The sequence below is a fragment of the Heloderma suspectum genome, chromosome 2 (assembly GCF_057233095.1).
Source record: "Heloderma suspectum isolate Gila_16-S chromosome 2, 16-S_ref, whole genome shotgun sequence".
NCBI lineage: Eukaryota > Metazoa > Chordata > Lepidosauria > Squamata > Helodermatidae > Heloderma > Heloderma suspectum.
The window spans coordinates 133688262-133709820 of NC_139459.1; the positions used below are offsets into that span (position 1 = coordinate 133688262).

At 42.1% G+C, this 21559-nt stretch overlaps 1 protein-coding gene across 1 annotated transcript in view; it reads right to left on the bottom strand.

The window, feature by feature from the left end:
* DNAH6 (dynein axonemal heavy chain 6) overlaps positions 1-21559 on the bottom strand; it is a 246436-nt gene that overhangs the window by 156601 nt on the left and 68276 nt on the right. Inside the window, exons 34-41 of the mRNA XM_084834830.1 lie at positions 20163-20718; positions 19224-19346; positions 18642-18824; positions 15704-15847; positions 14948-15169; positions 12185-12332; positions 9091-9248; positions 7614-7745 (exon numbers count right to left, since the gene is read on the bottom strand). Of these exons, the coding sequence (XP_084690956.1) occupies positions 7614-7745; positions 9091-9248; positions 12185-12332; positions 14948-15169; positions 15704-15847; positions 18642-18824; positions 19224-19346; positions 20163-20718 (1666 nt within the window). The remainder of the gene's footprint in view (positions 1-7613; positions 7746-9090; positions 9249-12184; positions 12333-14947; positions 15170-15703; positions 15848-18641; positions 18825-19223; positions 19347-20162; positions 20719-21559) is intronic.

Consider the following 21559-nt stretch of genomic DNA (forward strand, 5'->3'; position numbering starts at 1 on the left):
AAAGTCAATGGAGAAGCATTTACAGGCAAGTGCACTATGTGAGCATTGCAGAACACACAAGGCTCTGGATCACTCCCTATGGCTTTATTAGCTGTAGTCCTTAATGGCAAAGATTTCACTGTGGGACCATGTGACTCAGTGGACATGGCTGGAATGTCGATATTTGGCTTGTACTGTTGGTCTTTCAAAACTGCTTTAATTTGTGAAGCCACAGAAAAGGGTGATGGCACCAAGCACTATTACAAAGATTTCAGAAGGGCTGCAGAATATTTATTGTACCAAGCAAGTAATGAATGTACCAATGTGTTTCATCCTAAAAAGCCCTTATTCAAGAGAATATATCAAAAAACAGTTACTTTGAACCTAAGGCAGTCAGATCTAGTTCAATGTTCTGTTATATACGTAGCTACATTCACAATTATATATTCCCTTGGATAAAGGCTTTTTTCTTCGCCGTCATTTCAGAAGACGAAGAAATGGAAATTTCCTTATCATGAATTTTTGTTCTCAGAGCTCCACAGGGGGCATTCCTTTACTTTGAGATGGTGCCTCCCTCTGGGCCAGGTAGAGAGAGCCTATTTGTCACTTCTTCAAGGGGAGGAGCCACCCTGCCCTCCCAGACAGAGCTGGTAGAACAGAGAAAACCCCCTCAACCCCACAACTAAAGGGAGAAAAAGTAAATCTACACCAATGGCATAAAAACATGAATATGATCAACTAAACAAGTTTAAAAAACTGTCAGGAGCGCCCTAGCTGCCTTTTGCAGTCCCTTCCAAGTCAGGACACAGACGACGAGGATTCTTTCCAAGGCTTTATTCCTTTATGACTCTTTCAGATACTAATCACTAGCGACTAAGCAAGAAACAGCACTGGGGAAAGATAGCAAAACAGCCTAAGCTCCAGGTAAGGCAGTTGGTCCCCGTTTGAAGGGGAACCACGGGAAGACCCTGAACTTATGGGCTATGGAGAGATCCTCCCTCTTTCCCTTGGGTCCTCGGGACGTGACCATTGTTTGAGCGCCAAATGAGCGGAACGCCTCCTTTCGGCACCCTCCATCTGTCGTCGCTCCCTGCGTCTGCGCCGAGTGTCCAGCAAGCGCCCCTCCAGCGCTCTCTCACTGCCAGGGTCACTATCTCTCCCAGGAATGCTGGCAGGAGGAATCTCTGCCAGCTGCTGTGCTTGTGAGAGATGAGCGAGCTCCTCTCCCACAGATTGCGGTTCTTCCTCAGAATCAGAACTGCTCTGGGGCTCTATGGGCTCAGTTTCCACCCTGACATCAACAAACAAGGGCAAGCATACCAGGCAGCAATGGGAAACAGGCCAGAAATCCCTGCCTGCCTACCTGCCCCCCACATGTGTTGTGGCATCAGAAGCCAAAAGCACTCCAAACTCTTCCTCCTTAACAGAATAATATACTAGGCCCCTGGCAGGGAAGATGGAATGCCCTCTGTGGAGCCCTGAGAACAAAAATTCACAGTAAGGAAATTTCCATTTTCTCCAGAGCTCCATGGAGAGCATTCTTTTACTTTGGGGCATAACAAAGCAGTACATCAACAGGGCGGGTAAGGGACCAGCGTTCAGTGCACCAGCATCTTTTGTGACACTTTGCACCAAAAGCAGCTTCTGCCAAAGAAACGGTGTCAATTCTGTAATGCTTAACAGACATGTGAATTACATGTTGCCTTACATATGTCCATGATGGGAAAATCTCCCTTAAAGGCAGCAGGTGCCAATGCCCCCCTCAGGGAATGAACAGTGATCCCCCCAGGTGGGTCCTTCCCTTACATTTGATAGGCCAGCACAATGCATTCCTTCAACCATCTAGAAATGGAAGACTTCGACACCTTAGTCCCCAAGATCTTAGAGTCAAAGGTCTATGAGCTAAAAACCCTTTGGGTAGTGGTTCTGTCTAAACAGAACCTCAATGCCCTTCTCAAATCGAATTTATGCCAACTCCAGTCCTTTGGATAAACAGGCTTAGGACAGAATGATGGAAGATAAATTTCCTGAGATCTATGTAGAGCGGAATTAGGGATGAAGGAAGGCTCGGTACAAAGTACTGATGATGAAAAATATGATGATGAAAAATACACAACTGTGGAGCACCCGAGAGGGCTCCTAATTCTGAAACTCTCCTTGCTGAAGTTATAGTGATCAAAAAATGTTTAAGCAACTTAAGTTTAAGCAGCTTAAAAGAATACATGGCCATGGCTTCAAATGGACTACCCATCAGTCTGTAAGACCCAGTTCAGGTTCCAGGTAGGAAAGCAATGTACAACTGGGGGTTTAAGAAGAGCCACTCCTTTTAAGAACCTTTGGAGATGTGGATGAGATGAAATGGGAGGAATCCCTTCGCATCCCAGCATGCTGCTAACCAGTTGCTTGCTTCTTAACTGTACTCCTACACAGACCCTTATCCAGCCCCATCTGGTGAAAACCCATCACCTCTTGTATGCCTCAAGGGGCCAGAAACCTATCATTCTTCTGACACCACACCAAAAAAGCCTTCCAAGTGTTATTATAGACCCTATTAGTGGAACTTCATCTGGAAGACAGAAGGGTCTTAAGAACAGACTCCTGATACCCCAAGGTTTAACAACCACTGCCTTTCAGCCTCCAGGCTGTTAGTCAGAAGAGGTCTGGATGTGGTTGTAGCACAGGACCCCAGAAAAGAAGATCCTTCCTGCTGTAATTGCCACGGATGCCAGATTGACATATTTATCAGGTCCAGAAGGCATGGACACAGGGGCCAATATGGAGCCACCAGGACAACTACTGCTGAAGTTCTCTGAATGTTGCATATCATTTTGAGGAAAAGTGCTATTGGGGGAAAGGTGTACAGTAGCACTTCTGGCCATAGTTCCACGAGAGCATCTCTGCCTGCTGCTACATGACACGGGAACCTTGTCAATGATCTAAAGGTAGGGAACCTGTGTGTTGTGTGGCATGGCAGATTCCTTGAGAGACATTCAACTCAACCAGTCTGCTGTCAGATTGGACACTCCAACTAGATGTTCCACTGAGATGGACTTGAGGGAGGTCTCTGCCCATGTTAGGATATCCCAGGCCAACCTGTTCAGTGATGAGGACTTCATCCCTCTCTGTTTGTCAATGTAGGCTTTGGCTGTGGTGTTGTCTGTCCTGACCAGGACATGGCTGCCCAACAGAGGTGAATGGAATGCCAGAAGTCCTAGGAAAATGGCCTGAAGTTCCAGTCAATTGATGCTGTGACACTTTTCCTTGTCATACCAAGTCCCCTGCATTCCCCACGTGGGGCCCCCAGCTGGATAAGCTGGCATTCATGGTGAGTGCTTTTCAAACCAGAACCATCAGGAAGACACCTTTCTCTAAACTTAGTGGCTCCATTCACCACTTCAGATCTAACCTGAGATATGAAGTTACTCAGGTGTGACATATCTGCGCTATCTGGTCCTGGAATGGGAGAAGATGGTGTTGAAGCAGCTGCATGTGTAACCTTGCCCAAGACACCAGAAGGCCCAGAAGCTTGGCTAGGTTCATGAGGTCTGCCCACTTTGCTGCCATCATGGTGGACAAGCAGTTCCAGAACTTGACACCTCTCTCCTCTGATAATAGCATCCTGAACTTCCCTGTGTCTAGAAGGACCCCTAGATGAGTCAGCCATTAGGTGGGAATCAGAGGACTTTTTCCATATTGACCACAAAGCCGTGTTGATGCAGGGATGACACCATGTCATCAGGCATTTGTTTCTCAAAGGAAACTGGATCAAGATGACACCTAGATAAGGGTGGATCAATACCCCTTGGGTATTGAGGTGAGCCACAAGAGCTATCAACACCTTGATGAAAATTCTTGGCACAGAGGTCACGCCGAAGGGCAGTGCTCCATATTAGAAATGGCAATTGTCATACCAAAACCTCAAGAATCGACGATGGGAGTCCCTTATCGGAATATGCAGATATGCCTCTGACAGGTTTATCGAGGAACTCTGCTTGTTCCAATGCTTCCGCAATGGATCAGAGTATGCCCATTTTTAAATGTTTCTTGGCAATATGCTTGTTGAGCCATTTTAGATCCAGTATCACCTGTATGTCCCTGCTTTCCTTGGGAACTAATTAAAAAATGGAGTAGACCCCGAAGTGGATTTCTGTCTGAGGAACTGGCTCTATTGCCATGGTTAGGAGATATTCTATGGCTCTCAAGAATTTCTTGTGCTTTATTGGGTTCTTTGCCCTGGAAGAAGGAATGAACTTGTCCCTGGTCTGAGAAGAGAATTCCAGGGTATAGCCCCAAGCTATGGTCTTCCTAACCCATCTGTCTGAGATGGTAGTGATCTACATAGGGGCAAAATGCATCAGCCAACCCCCTATGTGCTGATGAGGGGGTAGATTGTCAGCGTCAGGGATTGGTGTTTCTCTCTGTCCTGAATGGTGGAGGAAGGATAGATGGAGAATTGACTTTTCCCTGAGAATCTGGATGAATGGTTCCATTTATTCTTGAAACCACCTGTGAAACAGGTGGTCTGTGTGGTCTTGTTACCTCAAAAGGAAGACTGCTGCCTGGGCTTACAATCCTTCTTTTTAGTGGTTGGCAATGTCTTTTTCTTGTCCTGCATTTCACTGCTTCCAGTGGACCACCAAAAAGGTTGGTTCCTTCGAAGGCAGAATTAGCAAGCCCAGATTGTAAACCAAGGTCTGCATCACAATGACGTAGCCAAATGTTCCTTCTAGCCAAGGAATTGGATGCCATGGCTCTAGCACTGAATTGTAGAATATCTAATGCCAAATCTGCAAGGAGAGCAGCTGTATATGCAGTTTTCTTGAGACCATCCTTTAAAGGCTTTGGCATGGACTCTGCTCCTGCCATATCCTATGCCCATAGATAAACTACTCTGGAGAAAAAGGAATTGGTATTGACCAGCAATGCTGAGAACAGTTCTGTATAAAAGAGCTTCCTTTTTGAATTGGAAGGCTCGAGCTCCTCCTCAGAGAGCTGCCCTTCATCTTTGCCACTGTTTTTTCAGTCAGACTCATCCCCAACAGAATAAATGAAAACCGTTTACTACTGCTTTGTTGTGATAATAAACCAATAAACCCCACCCCCGAGCCCTTAAGTGGGCTATTGGCTTCTCGAGCCTAGTTCTCTTCTTTGCCTTGTTGAGAGAGCAGCAGGAGGAGGGGGGTAGGACTAGCTGACCCCTCAAGATGGATGCCAAAGGGGGGTCCTCATGGGACCTAGAGGAGGAGGATCTATGGTCCTGTTTTCAGCTGTGGGAAGACCTCCCCCTAAATCTATGGTGCTTGTTCTTCTTTCCCTTCTTTTTACAGGAAGAAAGAGAAGCCAAGGAAGATCCCTCTCTGGGTGTATCCCTCCCCTGGTTGGTAGGGCCTTTGAAATGTGCATGGAAACCAAGCTGTGAACCCAGGCTGCACAGTGTACCATGGCCCCTTCCCCTGCAAGGTCTGGCTTGGGTGCAGGCCTACAACACTGACCTCTGAGTCCTGGTGCAGAGGAGAATGCTTTTCCCCTCTTGGTGCCAAACTTGCACCCCAATTGTCAGGACCATTGCCTGCTCAGCCTCCAACTAAGGCTTCCAGGGCTAGTGCTTCTTTCTGCCATGATGGAGAGCGCCAGCAGAGCAATTGGGGCTCAATACTCTCTGCTTGCCCTATACAGAGGGAAGGGAGCAGAGTGCAGGTGGCCATCCTCCTGGCTGCCGCAGCTGTTGCTTATTCCGCAGCCGCAGTGAAAAGGCCTGGGAACAGCAACACGGGCATGTGCTCTGGCACCTGACTTCCAAGCCGAATCAAGGCCGGCTGCTTGTGAGTCCACCCCTAGGGAAGCTATGTGATGTAGGATCCCTGGTAAGGAGAGGTGGGGAGGAACAACTAGCTGCCCAAGGAATAAAATCAAAAGCAAAACGAAAGGAAAAACTAGGCCTAAAGTGACTAAGAAGCTGGGCTATTAAGAGCACCAGCTCAACTCAGCTGCATGGCTCGGTAGACAGAGCTGGTCTGGGAGGGCAGGATGACTCCTCCCCCTGAAGAAGTGACAAATCGACTCTGTTACATGGTCCAGAGGGATGTGCCATCCCAAAGTAAAGGAATGCCCTCCATGGAGTGTTGGAGAAGCAATTTTTAACCTGCACTGGGAAACTGAATACTTGCTTCAGTGCACTGGGAAACTGAATACTTGCTTCAGTTTGCATCAGGGCCTCTGTTAACTTACATTCTTGTAAATTAATTCAATGGTAGACAACTGAGAGTTGCTGGGCCAGACCCAGAGTGTAGCCATCTGCCTGTTGTCCCAGCACTCCCTCACACTCTCTTAACCAAAGAAAATGTGCCTTTTAGCCAAATTAGCATTGATTGATTGATTGATTGATTTTATTGCATTTATACCTGCCTTTTTTCCTCTGGCAAGGAACCTAAGGCAGCTTACATTATCTTCCTTCTCTCCATTTTATCCTCACAACAACAATCCTGTGAGGTAGGTTGGGCTCAGAGTCTGTGACTGGCCCAAAGTCACCCTGTGAGCTTCATGGCTGAGCGGAGACTAGAACCTGAGTCTCCCAACTCCTAGACCAACACTCTAGCCACTACACCACACTGGCTCACTTCACTGGCTCATTCACTTCAGACACATGTTTTCTGCATAGTTCCTCTCCTTCCTAGGAAGTGAGCATGCCAGTGTAGGGATTTGTTCTCATTCACCTATGTATAAAATGAGAAAGGACTTGTCCTCTAACTCCTCTCTATGCCAAACATTCTTCTGCTCACCAATATAGCTGCCAACTTCTGACCTAATTAAATCTAAAATCCACCTAGAAATAAAGGCAGGATGAATAAAATATAGACATGATATATCCCTATGTGATCTATGCATGAGGGGCACTGTATAAACAAAACGTGATGTAATGCTTATTGCTGTCTTGCTTGACAATGACCATTCTTCTTATGATTCACAACATTTGATCTACATACAAAAAACAAACAAAACCAAAACCAGATGCATACTGGGCTACAAGGCTGGGCTCACAATACTCAGTAAAAACAAAAATATTAGGTAAAGCATATTTACAATTATCTAGGATTAGGGCTCTAAACTACACTTAAGTTGGAGAAGTCTGGCTTGTCACGATAAAATTCAACATATAATAATTTTCAAAGAGCTGTGTGTAAAGAAGAGGGTAAGAAAGGAACATCTGGGCTTCAATCCTATAGCCTCTTACATGGAAGTAAGTCCCATTGAACTTGATGGAACTTACTTCTGAGTAGACATCTATTGGATTGCACTGTTAAGATCACATTTAAAGCAAGATCTTAAATGAAGCAAAAATGAATTGAAGCAGGATTGGAAGGTTACTAATTGGCTAATTATTCAGAGATACAGAATTATTCATTTAGCTTCCACAGACCTGATGCAAACTGCAATGAAATGGATTGGGATAGGACTCTCTGTGGATTCAATACTAATCTTCAATAAGAAGCATACATGCGCATCAAAATATGTACAACACTTCAGAAAGTGACACGTGCTGCTAAGGATCTGTCTAGGTCAAGGATCACATATGACAAAATATACAGAACAATCTATTTTTTGTTCTTTGTAACTATGGGGAAGTTGCTACTGACCTGAAAAATTTGTTTAAGGCTATGCTCAGAGGGTGTTGGAAGACACAGCATAGCAAAGTGTCTCATGAAACGTGGTGTAACTGGATTACGTCCACCACCTGGAGGTGCACAGGCTGAAGAAATAGTTACATCCTAGGGGGAAAAGATCACAGACAATTTGTGTCAGAACATAATACTTAGTAATGTCTTTAATTCTCCAAAGCCCTGTTTCTTATGTTAAAATATCTGGATTTTTAGCAAACTACAGCTCAGCTAACATGATTGATTCCCTTTTCTTATGTTTAATTTGGCATTGAGGTGTACTTATGAAATCCTGTATACTATAGAAGTCAAGACAGCTCAACTTAGGTTAAAATTATTTGTGCTGTCTTGAACCTTGTCTCATTCTATGTTCTCCCACAGCCTTTGGGTGTAAGGGTATCCCCAAAAGGTCTGAGGTCTGCATAGACATCTTTATAAGTACTGACTCTGCCAAGTACAAGAGGAACTCAGTCAGAAAGCTGCGGTACTCTAGTGGATTGTCTCCTGAGGCTATTACAAACCAGTGAGGTTTAGCAGAACCAAGTCCTAACTAGTTTAGACAAGGGCCAATGACTATAGAAGAGGCTCACAAATCAGGAAGAACATAAGTGGCTCTCTTTTGTCCCACATGTCTCTTAACAATCTGATATTTCATCTTTCTCAAGCTATATTTGTCACATATACATTCCATTTCAGCTCCAACTTTTGAGAACAACTTTTTCAGTGTATTTGTAATATATTTGGAATATTCATAAAAATGATGCCTATTTAGGTGATTCATCTTAAACTTAGTGCGCAGGAAACACCACCACTGAGAGTTTTCTCTCTGAAAAAGACTGAAACAAGTGGCTGTTTTGTCTCATATCCTTGCAAGAAGTAAGGGATTGTCTTATCTTGCCTCCATTCCTCCTGACACTAACTTCTGCTAATGTTATATCTCACCAAACACATCATAGCCTAGAACAGAAAACATCCTGAAAGACCTGCTGAGCTTCCCAAAGGCAGAATGGGAAATAGAGGTAATAAGTATGTTTACACAGACATTGCAGGGACAGTGTTCACATTCCCACATATCATGAATCCATTTCCTACCTGCATCTACTGTACTTCTGCTGCTCTAATCAGAAAGTCTTTTGTATGGAATGGAATGGCTTACCACAACGTTCTTTTTTGGCACGTGTGACAAGCAAAAGTAATCAGATTCACATAGCAAACTGTTGCAGATGAACAGTTTGCTGCACGGGACAGCTTCCCTACTGCGTTTACAGCAGCTACTATGTAGTTTAGTGTTTGTGTGAACTGGGATGGAGATGCTGGTCCATCTCACTAGCTATACCGGGATCAATCTTCTAGCTTTTTTGTGGGCAATTAACATTTTTTCTGGACAGCTTGTGTCAGAATAGAGGGAACTCAAATTATAACATCCAAAGCCACAACTAACTGAAGGCAGACTTACATGTATTTCCTTCCAAAACAGTTTCTCTCGGTCATAGAACCCTCCGAAGTCCTGGTACTGTCTAAGTAGCTCAATTGGGGGTTGAGAGCCATAACGATCTAGTTTAGGCATATTAAGATCATCCACAAAAATGACAACTCTTTTTTTCCCTGGTGCTCCTAAGAAATCAAAGAATAGACAAACCACTGCTAGTAAGTCTCCCCAAAGTAACAAGACTACACAGAGAATTTAAACTTCAAAAACTAGTAGCTACACTTCAAAAACTAGCTAGCTAGTTCCCAGTGTTATAGGCATCCCTAAGATGAAAGCTGATTAACAAAAAGTTGATAATTTAAAGTCTTTGAATTTTGTTAATATTTGTCACAACAGAATATCAGTAAATAATAAATCACTCTGGTTTGTAACATTGTTTCCACAAATTAAGCTTTCTGGATCTTTATGAAACAGTAATACTGACACTTTCAGTTTTCACAAAGGATTTCAGCTTCTTGGGAGCTCAACCCATATAAAAGGTCAAACTTGCATCCTCTGCGATACTTGTGCTTCAGTCTTCTGCCTTCCTTGAACTGCTGTTTCCAGTCTGGGCTGTTTGCCTGCCTCTTGCTGTCAAGCCTGGTATTTCCAAATCTGGTCCTATTCTCTGCCTGTGCATTCAAATTCAAGCTTTCTTTAACTTATCTCCATGGAACTGAACTGTGAATGCTGGCCCCTTGCAGGCTCTCCAACAATTATTTTCTAGACCTAGACCTCACATTCAGGGGATATAATAGAATAATAAAAATATATTTTCTTGACCAAGAAGCCATTCTCAAATATTAGTTATCTGAATTTTTTTGTGGGGAAGGGACTATTTTATACTTTGTTGTAGAATGACTGCAACTTTCTGGTGAACATACTTACCCACAGACTTGCTTTTCTAGTTCATTTAGGGCGCAATCCTATGGCCTCTAGTCAGCAGCTAGACGGCCATAGGATAGGTTGGTTCCCTGAGAACTGACCTTCATCCCCTCCTGCACTGCCTCATAACCAGTGCAGAACAGCCCCGCGCACCATACTCGGAAGAGCAGCATGGAGCAGCAAAAACGGGGTGTTCCTGGGGGCGTGTCGGGGTGGGGAAGTCGGAAATCCGGTACGACACATCCAAGGTGCTGCCTGGCTGCCGCTTCCCTCGCTCTGACTACCCACAGCTAGTCAGCTGAAAATGGCTACCAAGCTGCAAATGCAGGGTGGCAGAAGCGTGGAGGAGACAATCCCCTCTGGGCTTCTCCTGCCCTGCATTGAATAAGCGGTCGCCTCCGAGTTTGGAGGCGGCCACCTATCCCAGTAGGATTGCTTCCTTCGCTTTCTTCAAGTGCTTCAGTCCTTGGCAGTTGTTCACAGTGTATGCCTCTATATGTACTATGACATTTATAACACAGTCTTTCTGTAAATTAGAGGTCTCTCTGACATGTTGCATCTAGCTGGTAAGGTATCTCTGATATTTTAAAAATATGATTTTCAGTCACAATGCATACAGTGGCAACTGCTGTATTATCAGCCCTCTGCTAAGCAGTGAACAGACAGACCTGTTTTATGTAGTGCAAGAAGGCTCTGTGACTTTGCATCTAACTGAAAATGTAAAATACTCCTATAGTCTCTTTAGGATAACTGTGGGAGCAAACAATTAATTGGTTTTGAAACAGACGTTGTCAGATGTTCTGTACCTAAGTCTTGGTAAGACTGTCAGCAGTGGAGGCTTCAGGTCTCGTTCCTTTTAACTACTGGATGTAATGGATATGGCTGTATTTATCTCATTTTTTTCTGCATGGAGGGTGGAAGGTGGTGAAAACTATTGTAAAGTCCATTGGCATGTTTAAGACCAAATCAGGGTAGCACTCTATACATGAAAGATTGAGGCATGATATGGCAAGGTATGCAAAGGCAAGCTAAGGAGTAGGCAGATGAGCAATCACAGGTAGCAGACAGGAAGATGAACAATCACATGGGTTTTGTGACCATAGGCTGTTTCTCACAAATTATGTAATTCTAGGCCATACTGGATTACAGAACAATCTGATGATTTTCAAACTGGTCTTCGCACAAAAATAGACGATTTGAGAAGGTTGGATAAGAATAAAGGAAAATTCAGGAATAAAGTTTTGCAATTTAGAATTTGTCTGATATATTTTGGGGGAATTCAACAAGACTATTGCAAAATGGCTAAGATAGGACAAAAATACATACAAATACAAAACTATAGATTGTTTATTGCCCTGTTGCAAAAAGCAACATAATCTTTTTCTGGATGAATATGCTGTGATATGACAAAAACAACGTTCATATTTATGTCTGCCCAACATTACGTACACCTGTTTTCCTTCAACGAAACCCTACATTTTGATCCAAATTCACTTTTAGGCAATTTTAATCAGCAACCCTAGTAATTACTATGATCTAAATTGACACTGGTGTGGATGTTCAATATATATGATTTGATTGTGCTCTTAGATAGTGCACCTGATTGGATTTACTTCTTAAGTAAAACAAAGCTATATTATTTTGCACATTTTGTATTGTTTTACAGTTCATGGAAGGGGGCAAATAGCAGCAGCAGAAAATTTCTGTGTAAGGAGCAGTATACATGGGTGATGGTGAGGAGGATGACTGAAATATGCCCACAATAAAGAGTAACTTCAGGTTAAATAAATCTTTTTTCATTATAATATGCTAAGATAAATAAATATATCAGATTTTTCAAATGTCAATGCTGCCCTCCTGTGTAAAACTGAATGAACTACATCACATTACAGCCTACATTAACTGAAGCTAAGCTGACTTAAAATCGGACAACTCTGTGGGCTTTCTTTTTAACTACAGCTTCCAGGTGTAGTTATTCTGCTTTATCTCCAAACTGTGAAAGAACATTACTTAACCTTCCCCATCATTTTGGAGGGAAATCAAAAGATATTACAGGATAATTTGCCTTTTTATTTGCTGAGCAAGGGCACTGCCTGCTGTGGAGTGGATCAGCAAAAAACAAAACAAAACACAATTAACTACAAGACACACAACCAGCACAATTCAGGAAAGAATATATATCATTAAACCTTGTCACCTAAAATATTTCTCCTTTTCTTTTCTAATTTGGATTCAATAATCTCCTGTGTCCTTATTGATGAAGTTTGAGCAGAGAAATTTAGGTAAACAGGAACATAGCCAGCTTCCTCTTGTATTCGGTTTAGCAGTGCCCTTGCAACTACAGACTACAAAGTGAAAGGAAAGTGAAATAAATAACAGAATGCAACACAGAAACAAGAATTCCATGTAATATGTTCTAAATTTTCAATACCACCTCATATGAAATAGTGTTGTCCTTTAAACTGTGCACAGAGAATTCTAGATTTGTTTTACTGCACGGATAAATTGTTCCCTTAGTGTCATATTGTTTAAAATATACGCATTATTATTTAAAATATATGCATATAACCAGGAGGTTGTAAATTACTCCTTGAGAGAGGGAGTGGTGCTGGCCCCTTTAAAAGAGGCGGTAATCAGGCCACTCCTGAAAAAGCCTAACCTGGACCCCGAGGACATTAACAACTATAAGCTGGTGGCCAACATCCCCTTCCTGGGCAAGGTGCTTGAATGGGCGGTCGCAGGACAACTCCAGGCACTCTTGAATGAAATGGATTATCTAGATCCATTTCAGTCGGGCTTCAGGCCTGGTTTTGGAACAGAAGCTGCCTTGGTTGCCCTGTGGGATGACCTCTGCTGGGAGAGGGACAGGGGGACTGCGACCCTGTTGATTCTTCTGGACCTGTCAGCAGCTTTCAATACCATCAACCATGGTATCCTTACTGCAGTTGTTCCGATCCTACTTGGATGGCTGATTCCAGACGGTGGTGCTGGGGGATTATTGCTCTGAGCCTTGACAATTATGCCATGGGGTTCCACAGGGCTCTATTTTATCCCCTATGCTGTTCAACATCTACATGAAACCACTGAGGGAGGTTATCCAGAGGTGTGGGCTGAGGTACCATCAATATGTGGATGATACCCAGCTCTACCTCTCTTTTTCATCAAACCCAGGTGAGGCAGTGGCTGTTCTGAATCAGTGCCTGGGCATGGTAATTGCCTGGATGAGGGCTAATAAACTGAAATTCAGTTCAGACAAGATGGAGGTACTATTAGCTGGTGATGCGTAACCTGTTCTGGAGGGGGTTGCACTCCCCTAAAGAATGAGGTTCATAGTTGGGGGTGTTCTTGGACCCAGAACTGTCTCTTGAGGCACAGGTGAACTCAGTGGCACGGAGCATTTTTTATTAGCTTAGGCTGATATACCAACTACACCCTTATCTGGACAGAGATAGCCTAGCTACAATTATCCATGCTCTGGTAACCTCTCGTCTGGATTACTGCAATGCATTATACGTGGGGCTGCCTTTGAAAACGGTCCGGAAACTTCAGCTAGTCCAAAATAAGGCAGCAAGATTGTTAACAGGAACTGGCCAACGAGATCACATTATGCCAGTACTTTTCCAGATGCACTGTCTGCTAGTCCATTTCCAGGCCCGATTCAAAGTGCTGGTTTTAACATTCAAAGCCCTAAACGTCTTGGGCCAGGCTGTCTGAAGGATTGCCTCCTCCCATATGTGCCTGCCCGGACCCTAAGATCATCCTCAGTGGTCCTTCTCCAGGAGTCCCCGCCAAAGGAAGTGAGGTGGGTGGCTACCAAGAAGACAGCCTTCTCTGCTGTGGAACCCCAGCTATGGAATGAGCTCCCTAGAGATTCGCCTGGCACCTACGTTGTACTCCTTCTGGTGCCAGGTGAAGACCTTTTTATTCTCCCAGTATTTTAGCATTTTAGCTTCCTAGTCTTTTAGCTCTGGTGTTTTAAATCTGTATTTTAAATCTCTGCATTGCTGCTAGGTTTTATACTGGTTGTACTGTTATACTGTGGTTTTAAGCTTTCATATTTTATATTGTTTTATGCTGCGCTTAGTGGTTTTAATTTTTGTGGACCGCACAGAGTCTTTGGCTTTGGGGCAGTATTGAAATAAACAAACAAACAAACAAACAAACAAAACAATTTTACCACTATCAATTTGCTAGCTTAGCTAATTAGATTATATTTTTCATAGTCACTTGCAGAACTGATTTCAACATTTCTTCCTTCTGAAATATGTGACAGCCCAGTTTCCCATAACATCAAATATGTTAAATAGCAGAATGTTTATAATGCAACAATTGTTCTGGGACCTCTTCCATTTTCACCCTCATCACTAGATTACGGGGTAACCTTTATGGTAAAGTTTAATAATAAAGGAGTAATTAATTTCTCTAAGTGTAAAAATCATGCCCCTCCCTGCAACACTGTCCACCTATCCTTCGCCCTCTCTAGAAATTTCTAATCTTAACACCCAAGTGACTTCTGTCATGCAGTTTGGCACTGCACAGTTCTTTGTTGTTTAAAAAAGCCAGTCTGGGAGGCCCCCAAGCTCGATTAAAACATGGAGGGGAGGAGGGCTAACTCTGTTGTGGTCCTGATCAGAAGCTGGGGGCAGCACACCTGTTATTTACAATAGGAAGAAAGTGATTGGGGCTGAACTGGGGCAAAGAGTACAAAAAAACCCCTTTCCCCCAGCACCACAGTCCCAATCTGGCTCAGTGCCCCCCTCACTGGTTATTTGCTAAACAAAAAACAGCTACGTAACACCGAACTGTATGACAAATAGTCACATCTAGTTGGGCGCATATTCAAAACAATGTCTTAACGAATGTCGCCTAAAATATCTATTTAGTAAATCTTGGTGAATTTGGTTTCTTTAGTTTATCCGAATGATCCAATTATTTTCTTATGCAATCAAACAATTCTTACCTTGCCAACCCCAGTTATTCCTGTAAACAACACAGAATGTTTGACAGCTAGCAATTTTTCCATTAGAAAGCCATAGCGCACAGTATCAGTGGTAGGAACCAGCATTTCAAAAAATGGTATTGTATAGCTGTATTTAAACGTAGGTATAATTCGCTCCCAAGGATCCAGACGCTTTGTATCAAAATCAATGTAAACACTCCACAAATCACCAGAGGTTGGAAGCTAGAAAGATGAAATAAACACATGTGTTTTTGTCAAGGAATGGGAAGGAAGGAAGAAAGGTTGGGACAGATGACGAAATGGGAAAATAGTTCTCTTTGAGCAGATATATATGAGTTTTAAATATTTCTTTCCCATAAATGCATAACCTATTGAGATGCTTTCAGATTCCTAAATCACTGGCAGGAACTATCAAAACATTCTCAGGTGTTTCCCCACAATCGTGAATGCCAGAACCTTGCTCTGAAATGAAAGCACAAGATAGTGTAGTCCATGTCAAAAACCATACTGCACATTTTGTATCACAATAGAAGCCATGAAGACTCACAGATATTTGTTTTAACACAGATTTGTTTTAATCTCAGCCAGGAATTGGTCCTGGAACCTGTTTTCAATGCCTGGACTCATATGGAGTAAATAAAGGAGTGGGTGATTTCCCTTGTTACTGAGTAACTACAGCCACTCCCTCATACCTGCCCAACTGTTCCCACAAATACTATATATGAAAATATGTTAGCAATATAGTATCTTTCATACCTTGGCATCTGGATTGTCCTCGAATTGCTGTCTTATAAATGTATCAAAACCATCCCAACAGTTCTCAGTTAAATTTCCACCCACTGACCACAAATAACAGAAAACAAAAGTCTGGCACACAAGAGAATTCAATCTTGACTGTTCCTGTGCAAATAAGACAAACAAAGCAAAATATTTTTTTAAAAATATACATGTGACTATTTCTTCATGCCAAAATAATGTAGGGGAAAACTCTACTAATTTGAATTAGGTGAATTTCAAATCCTCTTCCCTGGAGAATGACATGATAATACACTTTTCAAAGATACTCCACAGATACGAATGCATTTTATGGTGGAAATCCATTTGTGGATCAAAGCCAATGTATGTTCGCAGTATCATCCAAATTCATTACAGAGTGACAAGGAACTCATGAAGTTACAATTACAGTCTGCTGCCACTCTATTTAAGTCAGGCTTGGGGAACCTCTGGACCACTTAAGTTTCCCATCTGGCCTGTCTGCTTCTTTCCCAAGGCTTGCCCCCTCTCCCTGCAGGGAAAAGCTCTTATTTCCTATCAGCTGCTGGTTGAAGATAAGAGCTTTTCCTTGCTGGGGAGAGATGGCAGGGCCTGGGAGGAAGCTGCTGAGTGATTCAGTCCTGCTTACCTCAGAGGCTTGTCCTGTAGAGGCTTGTCCTCCTTACTTCTGAGTAGGCTTAAAATCACTAAAGGCACAATCCTATGCATGTTTAGACAGAAAAAAGTCCTACAACCCCAGGCTGGCTGGGGAATGCTGGAAGTTGTAGGACTTTTTCTGTCTAATCATGCATAAGATTATACCCTAAGGCTCTCACTTTGGCCACAGCCACGCTTTGGCTACGTCCACAGCTGTAACATGGCTCACAAGACATTTCCCAGATCAGAATTCAGGTTTCAGGCTGAAAAAGGTTCCCTGCTCCTGCCTGATTCAGGTAAATTGGACCTGGCCTGAGTTATGCATCCCCTAATTACATCTGGGCTGGATGAGTGTAATTTGTTTGATGGGTGTGTGCGTGTGCGTGTGTCTGAACAAGCATTGAGAAGGAGCCATTCTCACTGGTCCACCACTAAGACCAGTAAGGTTAGTGGAGATAGGGACTTCTCAGTGGTGAAGCTGCCTTCTGAGAATTATATGGCTAATCCCATCTGTGACTGCTTTTAAGAGGATTTTTTAAACCTTACATTTTCTCCTGGCTTTTAATTTATTTTTTATGGCATTGGCTGCTAATGGATTTTTTGAAAATGTATTTCATTGTAACTGATTTTCTTTACAATTGTTTAACATTGAGAACATTGGTTATTGGGCAGATTAAAAATATAGTAAATAAAATAATATGATTTTATTAGTATGTTTGTATTGTTTTTTATGCTGTAAGCAGCCTTTGGAAGACTATAGTCTTGAAAGGTGGCTAACAAATTGATTAAATACAATAAAATAAATAAATATCAACATCCCAAAGTTTCCACCAAGTTTTGCCTAATGAGAAATTTCAAGATTAATTTGGAGGCTCCTGCTTGGGCTAATGTCTGAGGAACTGCAAAAGAAGAAGTATCAGTATGCCTAGTGAAAATTCTGAGAGCCTTTCCTGTTTCCTATTTTACTAATAGGCCTTTCCCCACATATATTATTTATATCATTGCAGTAATTTATTTAAAAAGCTTAAGAGGAAGGACTGTAAGTATGTGTAGATGGATTTCTGTAAAGAAACAGAAATGCTAGCTATTTATTTGGAAGATATGTAAGCTGCTTTTTAAGATAGACCCTCACAAGGTGACATACGACAATAAAAGCAATTATAAAAACATTGATAAAATCAAAATTAACCATTAACACTGAATAGCACCATATGCACAACAGACCCGATACAGTCCTAACTCAGTTATTGGCTGAAGTAAACACATGAGTCTTTCAGGCCTGCTTTAAAGCCTGTAATGTTGAAGTGTCATGGACATCAACTGGAACAGAGTTCTACAAGTGTGTGTGTGTATGTGGGGTGGGGGGGACTACTGAGAAGGCCCTATCCCTTGTGTCCACTAGCCTAATTGCTCTTACAGGCAAACACACAAGGAAGGCTTCTGCTGCTGATCTCAGAGAGCAAGCATGTTGGTATAACTGAAGGAGGTTCTTCTAGTATCTTGGACCTAAACCATTTAAGGCTTTAAAGCAGCACTTTAAATTGGCTCCAGAAATGCAGTGGCAATCAGTGCTGCTGGCACAATATAGGTATTACATGATGCAACCACCTAGCACCTACTTTTGCTTGAGAAGCCACATTTTGTACCAGCCAAAGTTTCCAAACCATCTTGAAAGGCAATACCATGTGAAGTACCCCCAAGATTACAAGCTATTTCGCAGCAAATGGTTAAAAATCCAAGATTTATCTATAGCATTGGCTGTAGTATTATATTTCTGTTAGCCCTAATCTAGTACCAGCAATACAATAGGTTTTCCCACATAATGGATTGCTTTAGTGCTGTCTCTGCACAGTGTGAAACAGCAGACCCAGCAAAGAAATGTTGTTCCTATGGGCATATAAAGTAGATGCTGCTGACATGATGCAATTTCACTGTGGTGACTCCCCATTCGCTACCATAAAGTGGTTTGAAAGTGCTTGAAATATCTAGATCCCATCCAACAAATGAGCAATGAATGTTTATTTATTTTGTTTATAAATGGGTTCTCTAGATTTTGTTTATAAATGGGTTCTCTGGATTTTGTTTATAAATGGGTTCTCTGGAAAGGCCAATAGAAAGAAAAGGATATCTAAAAGGAGAATATAATGCAGAGATAACATTATATCTTCCTACAGCATTTTCCAGCTTGTTAGGTTTCACCATGCAGAGAAGATACTAAGCCCCTTTCCCATATCCTGCAAGCAGAAAAAGCAGCGTATGCAAAGAGTAAAGTAAACAGTTATACCAATTTCATACTGGGTCCTCCCTTTCCAAGAAGCAATGATTCCAGTAAACAACAGAGAGCAGTGACTTTACTGATGTCCACTTGTGATATAGCTTGCGAACACTTTCTATGAATGTATTTTAGACCATCTTCAACGTAACGACAAAAGAGTTCGAACAAATATGTTCTTGTTTCTTCATTGAGCTAAAATAAAAGTAAATATTTGTACACAGTAAATATTTTCAGTTACCCGTTCAAATATATGTACAGCTCAAAAGGTGGTAAAAGCATGCTTGACATATTAATCTATATGTAAAACACACAAGTAATTCCTTCTAGTAGCTCAGTTCCTCCATGCTGATAGAACTGGAGCAAAAACAGTGCCACTGAGAAACAAGAGGGAGGTACTGGCATGCTCAGGGAATCCCAAAGTTTACAGAAATACATTCAAAAAAAAAATGGGGCAACCCCTCCTTCCCCCAAAATGCTGCGCAATGAAGACTGAGCAAGTTTGGCAATCACAAGGAGGCACAGACCACTGAATGTTAATTGAAAAAACTGGAAAACTTGCCTTTTGGTTAAAAGTGTTTTTATGAAACCTACTTTGTCCTCAAGGCCTGCTATCCATGTTTTTACATAGGGAATCCACTTCAGTTCTTCAGGGTCAATGTATACCATTCCACATCGGCTAACCGTGGCAGGTGAAGCAACCCTTAAATCTTCCACCTAAAAGTAATGGATATTACACATATTTCTACTTCAGCGTACACACACACACACACACACACACAGAACACAAAATAGGTAATGTAATATCTTTGATCCAGCTTTTGTTGGTGCAAAATAAGCATACTTTCAAATGACAAAGAATTTGTTGTCTCCCTTTTATCCCTACAACTTCTTCCTTCTCTTTTATTATTTTATTCTATATTGGAGACTATGGGGGGAGGAATTTCCACTACTGATTAAAGCTTGCTCTTAGCTAACATCAGGTGCCCTCCAGATGTTTTATACAACTTCTCTCAGGACCAGCCAGAATGGCCAGTGGCCAGAGATGATGGGAGTTGTAGCCCAAAACATTTGGAAGCTACGAAGTTGGGGAAGGCTAGTATAGACAGAAGCCTTGTTGCAATTAGCCTGGTAAACAGTATCATCAGTAAATGGGAAAACCTTAATTAATGCCAAGTCACAACATTATGCACAACTGCAATTCAGTTAAATAAGAACAACACAAACAACAAGAGTAAGGCTCTATGGGCCTACCTCATGTTATTCTCTCTTGCGGAGGGAATATAAGAAGCAAAAAGCTTGCACACAGTGAAGAATAAATAAACAGGTAAAATTAAAGCTCAGCTTTCTGTACTGAGTGAGACTGAGTAGGTGAATGTGCACTCTTCTACTTAGCTCAATCAAATTACTTTTGAGGAGGCTTGAACAACGATTCCCCTGAGTTCGAGAAGACCATTGTGACAAGTTTTGGAAATCTAGTTATACACTGAAAGAAGTATTAGAAAATAATTTGAACCTAAGAAATAAAAGTACCTCAAACATCATGTGAATGGATGGTGTGAGCTTGATTCTTTCACTGTTAGCCAAACAAAGCATCTTGTTATCATCCAAAACAGTGTTTAGGTTTTCAATCCATAAAGCATCCACAGGCCCATCACTGATGATCCATTTATGATCTTCAGAGGTATCAACCACAGCAGCCCGAACACTAAGAGCCATTAGGCCATCTTTCCACTCCAGGGTTAAATGGTTAACTTCACCATATAGTTCACCCATTGTAATAGATTTGGGATTCAGAACATACGTTTTAACAGGCTGGTAGAAAGGATTTTCCTCACCCGCTTCATGCAATGTTCCTAGAGTATCTGCCAGAATTTGGTAAACTGTAGTTTTTCCACCTCCTGTTGGTCCAACAAGCATGACACCATGCCTTACCAACATAGTTTCATAAAGCTGTATGACTTTATGAACCATGGCATTTTCAGGCTGTAATCCTTTGGAAAGCATGACATCTATTATTGTTGACTGCAGCACTCCATAATCATGCTCTGGGATTACGACTCCAGGAAAAAGGTCAGATATAATCCCACTAACAGAAACAAAAACAAAATAAAAGCTTTGCTTGTTTGTTTGTTTACAGTATTTCTATTCCACCTCTCCTATTTTCAAAGCAATATTTAAACAATCAAACAGAAGAATAACGTACTAAACATTTAATGTAGCAGAATAAAAAAGGAAATCTGAGTTTACTTGTTAATTCTTCTTCTCTGTTGTTTAGGGGTGGGGTAATCTTGCAAATTGGGGATAGTATCTAATGTTAGTCCTACGTAGAGTAGAGCCACTGAAATCAATGGGACTTCAGTTAGTTAAGTCTCATTCATTTCAAAGGGTCTACTCTACATAGGACTAACATTGGATACTATCCTGGGAAACTGACAGATACGATCCCATGAAAAGCAAAACCTGAGGAGCAGGATCCCCTCATTGTCAGACCATGACTAGAATCTGGAAATGGTCCTAAGTCACAGCAAGCAACTAACTGCAAGTATTCAAGGAAAACATAAGAGGACAGAAAGGAAGAATCCCACCAGACTGAAATGGCCTAAACCCACAACTGACAAGTGTGGGCTCTTCCATGTATTCAACTGCATCCTCTCAATTCTCCCCTTTTTGGAGGTGGGATGGGTAGACTGTCCCATCCTAGAACCCCAGAGAAGTGGATTTCATAGGTAAACTCAATTTTCCCCTTTCTTCTCTAGTTCCAGGGTAAGGCATTCTTGTAAGTTGGGATGTAGAAAAGCTGTGCATCCCCAAGGGCAAAACTATGACTAATCAACACTGCTACCACCTCCTGCATGACCCTTCGATCAAAGGCAGCATCTGTAGAGGAGAAAGAGTTGATGCAATATCTAGTGAAGGCAAAGACTGAC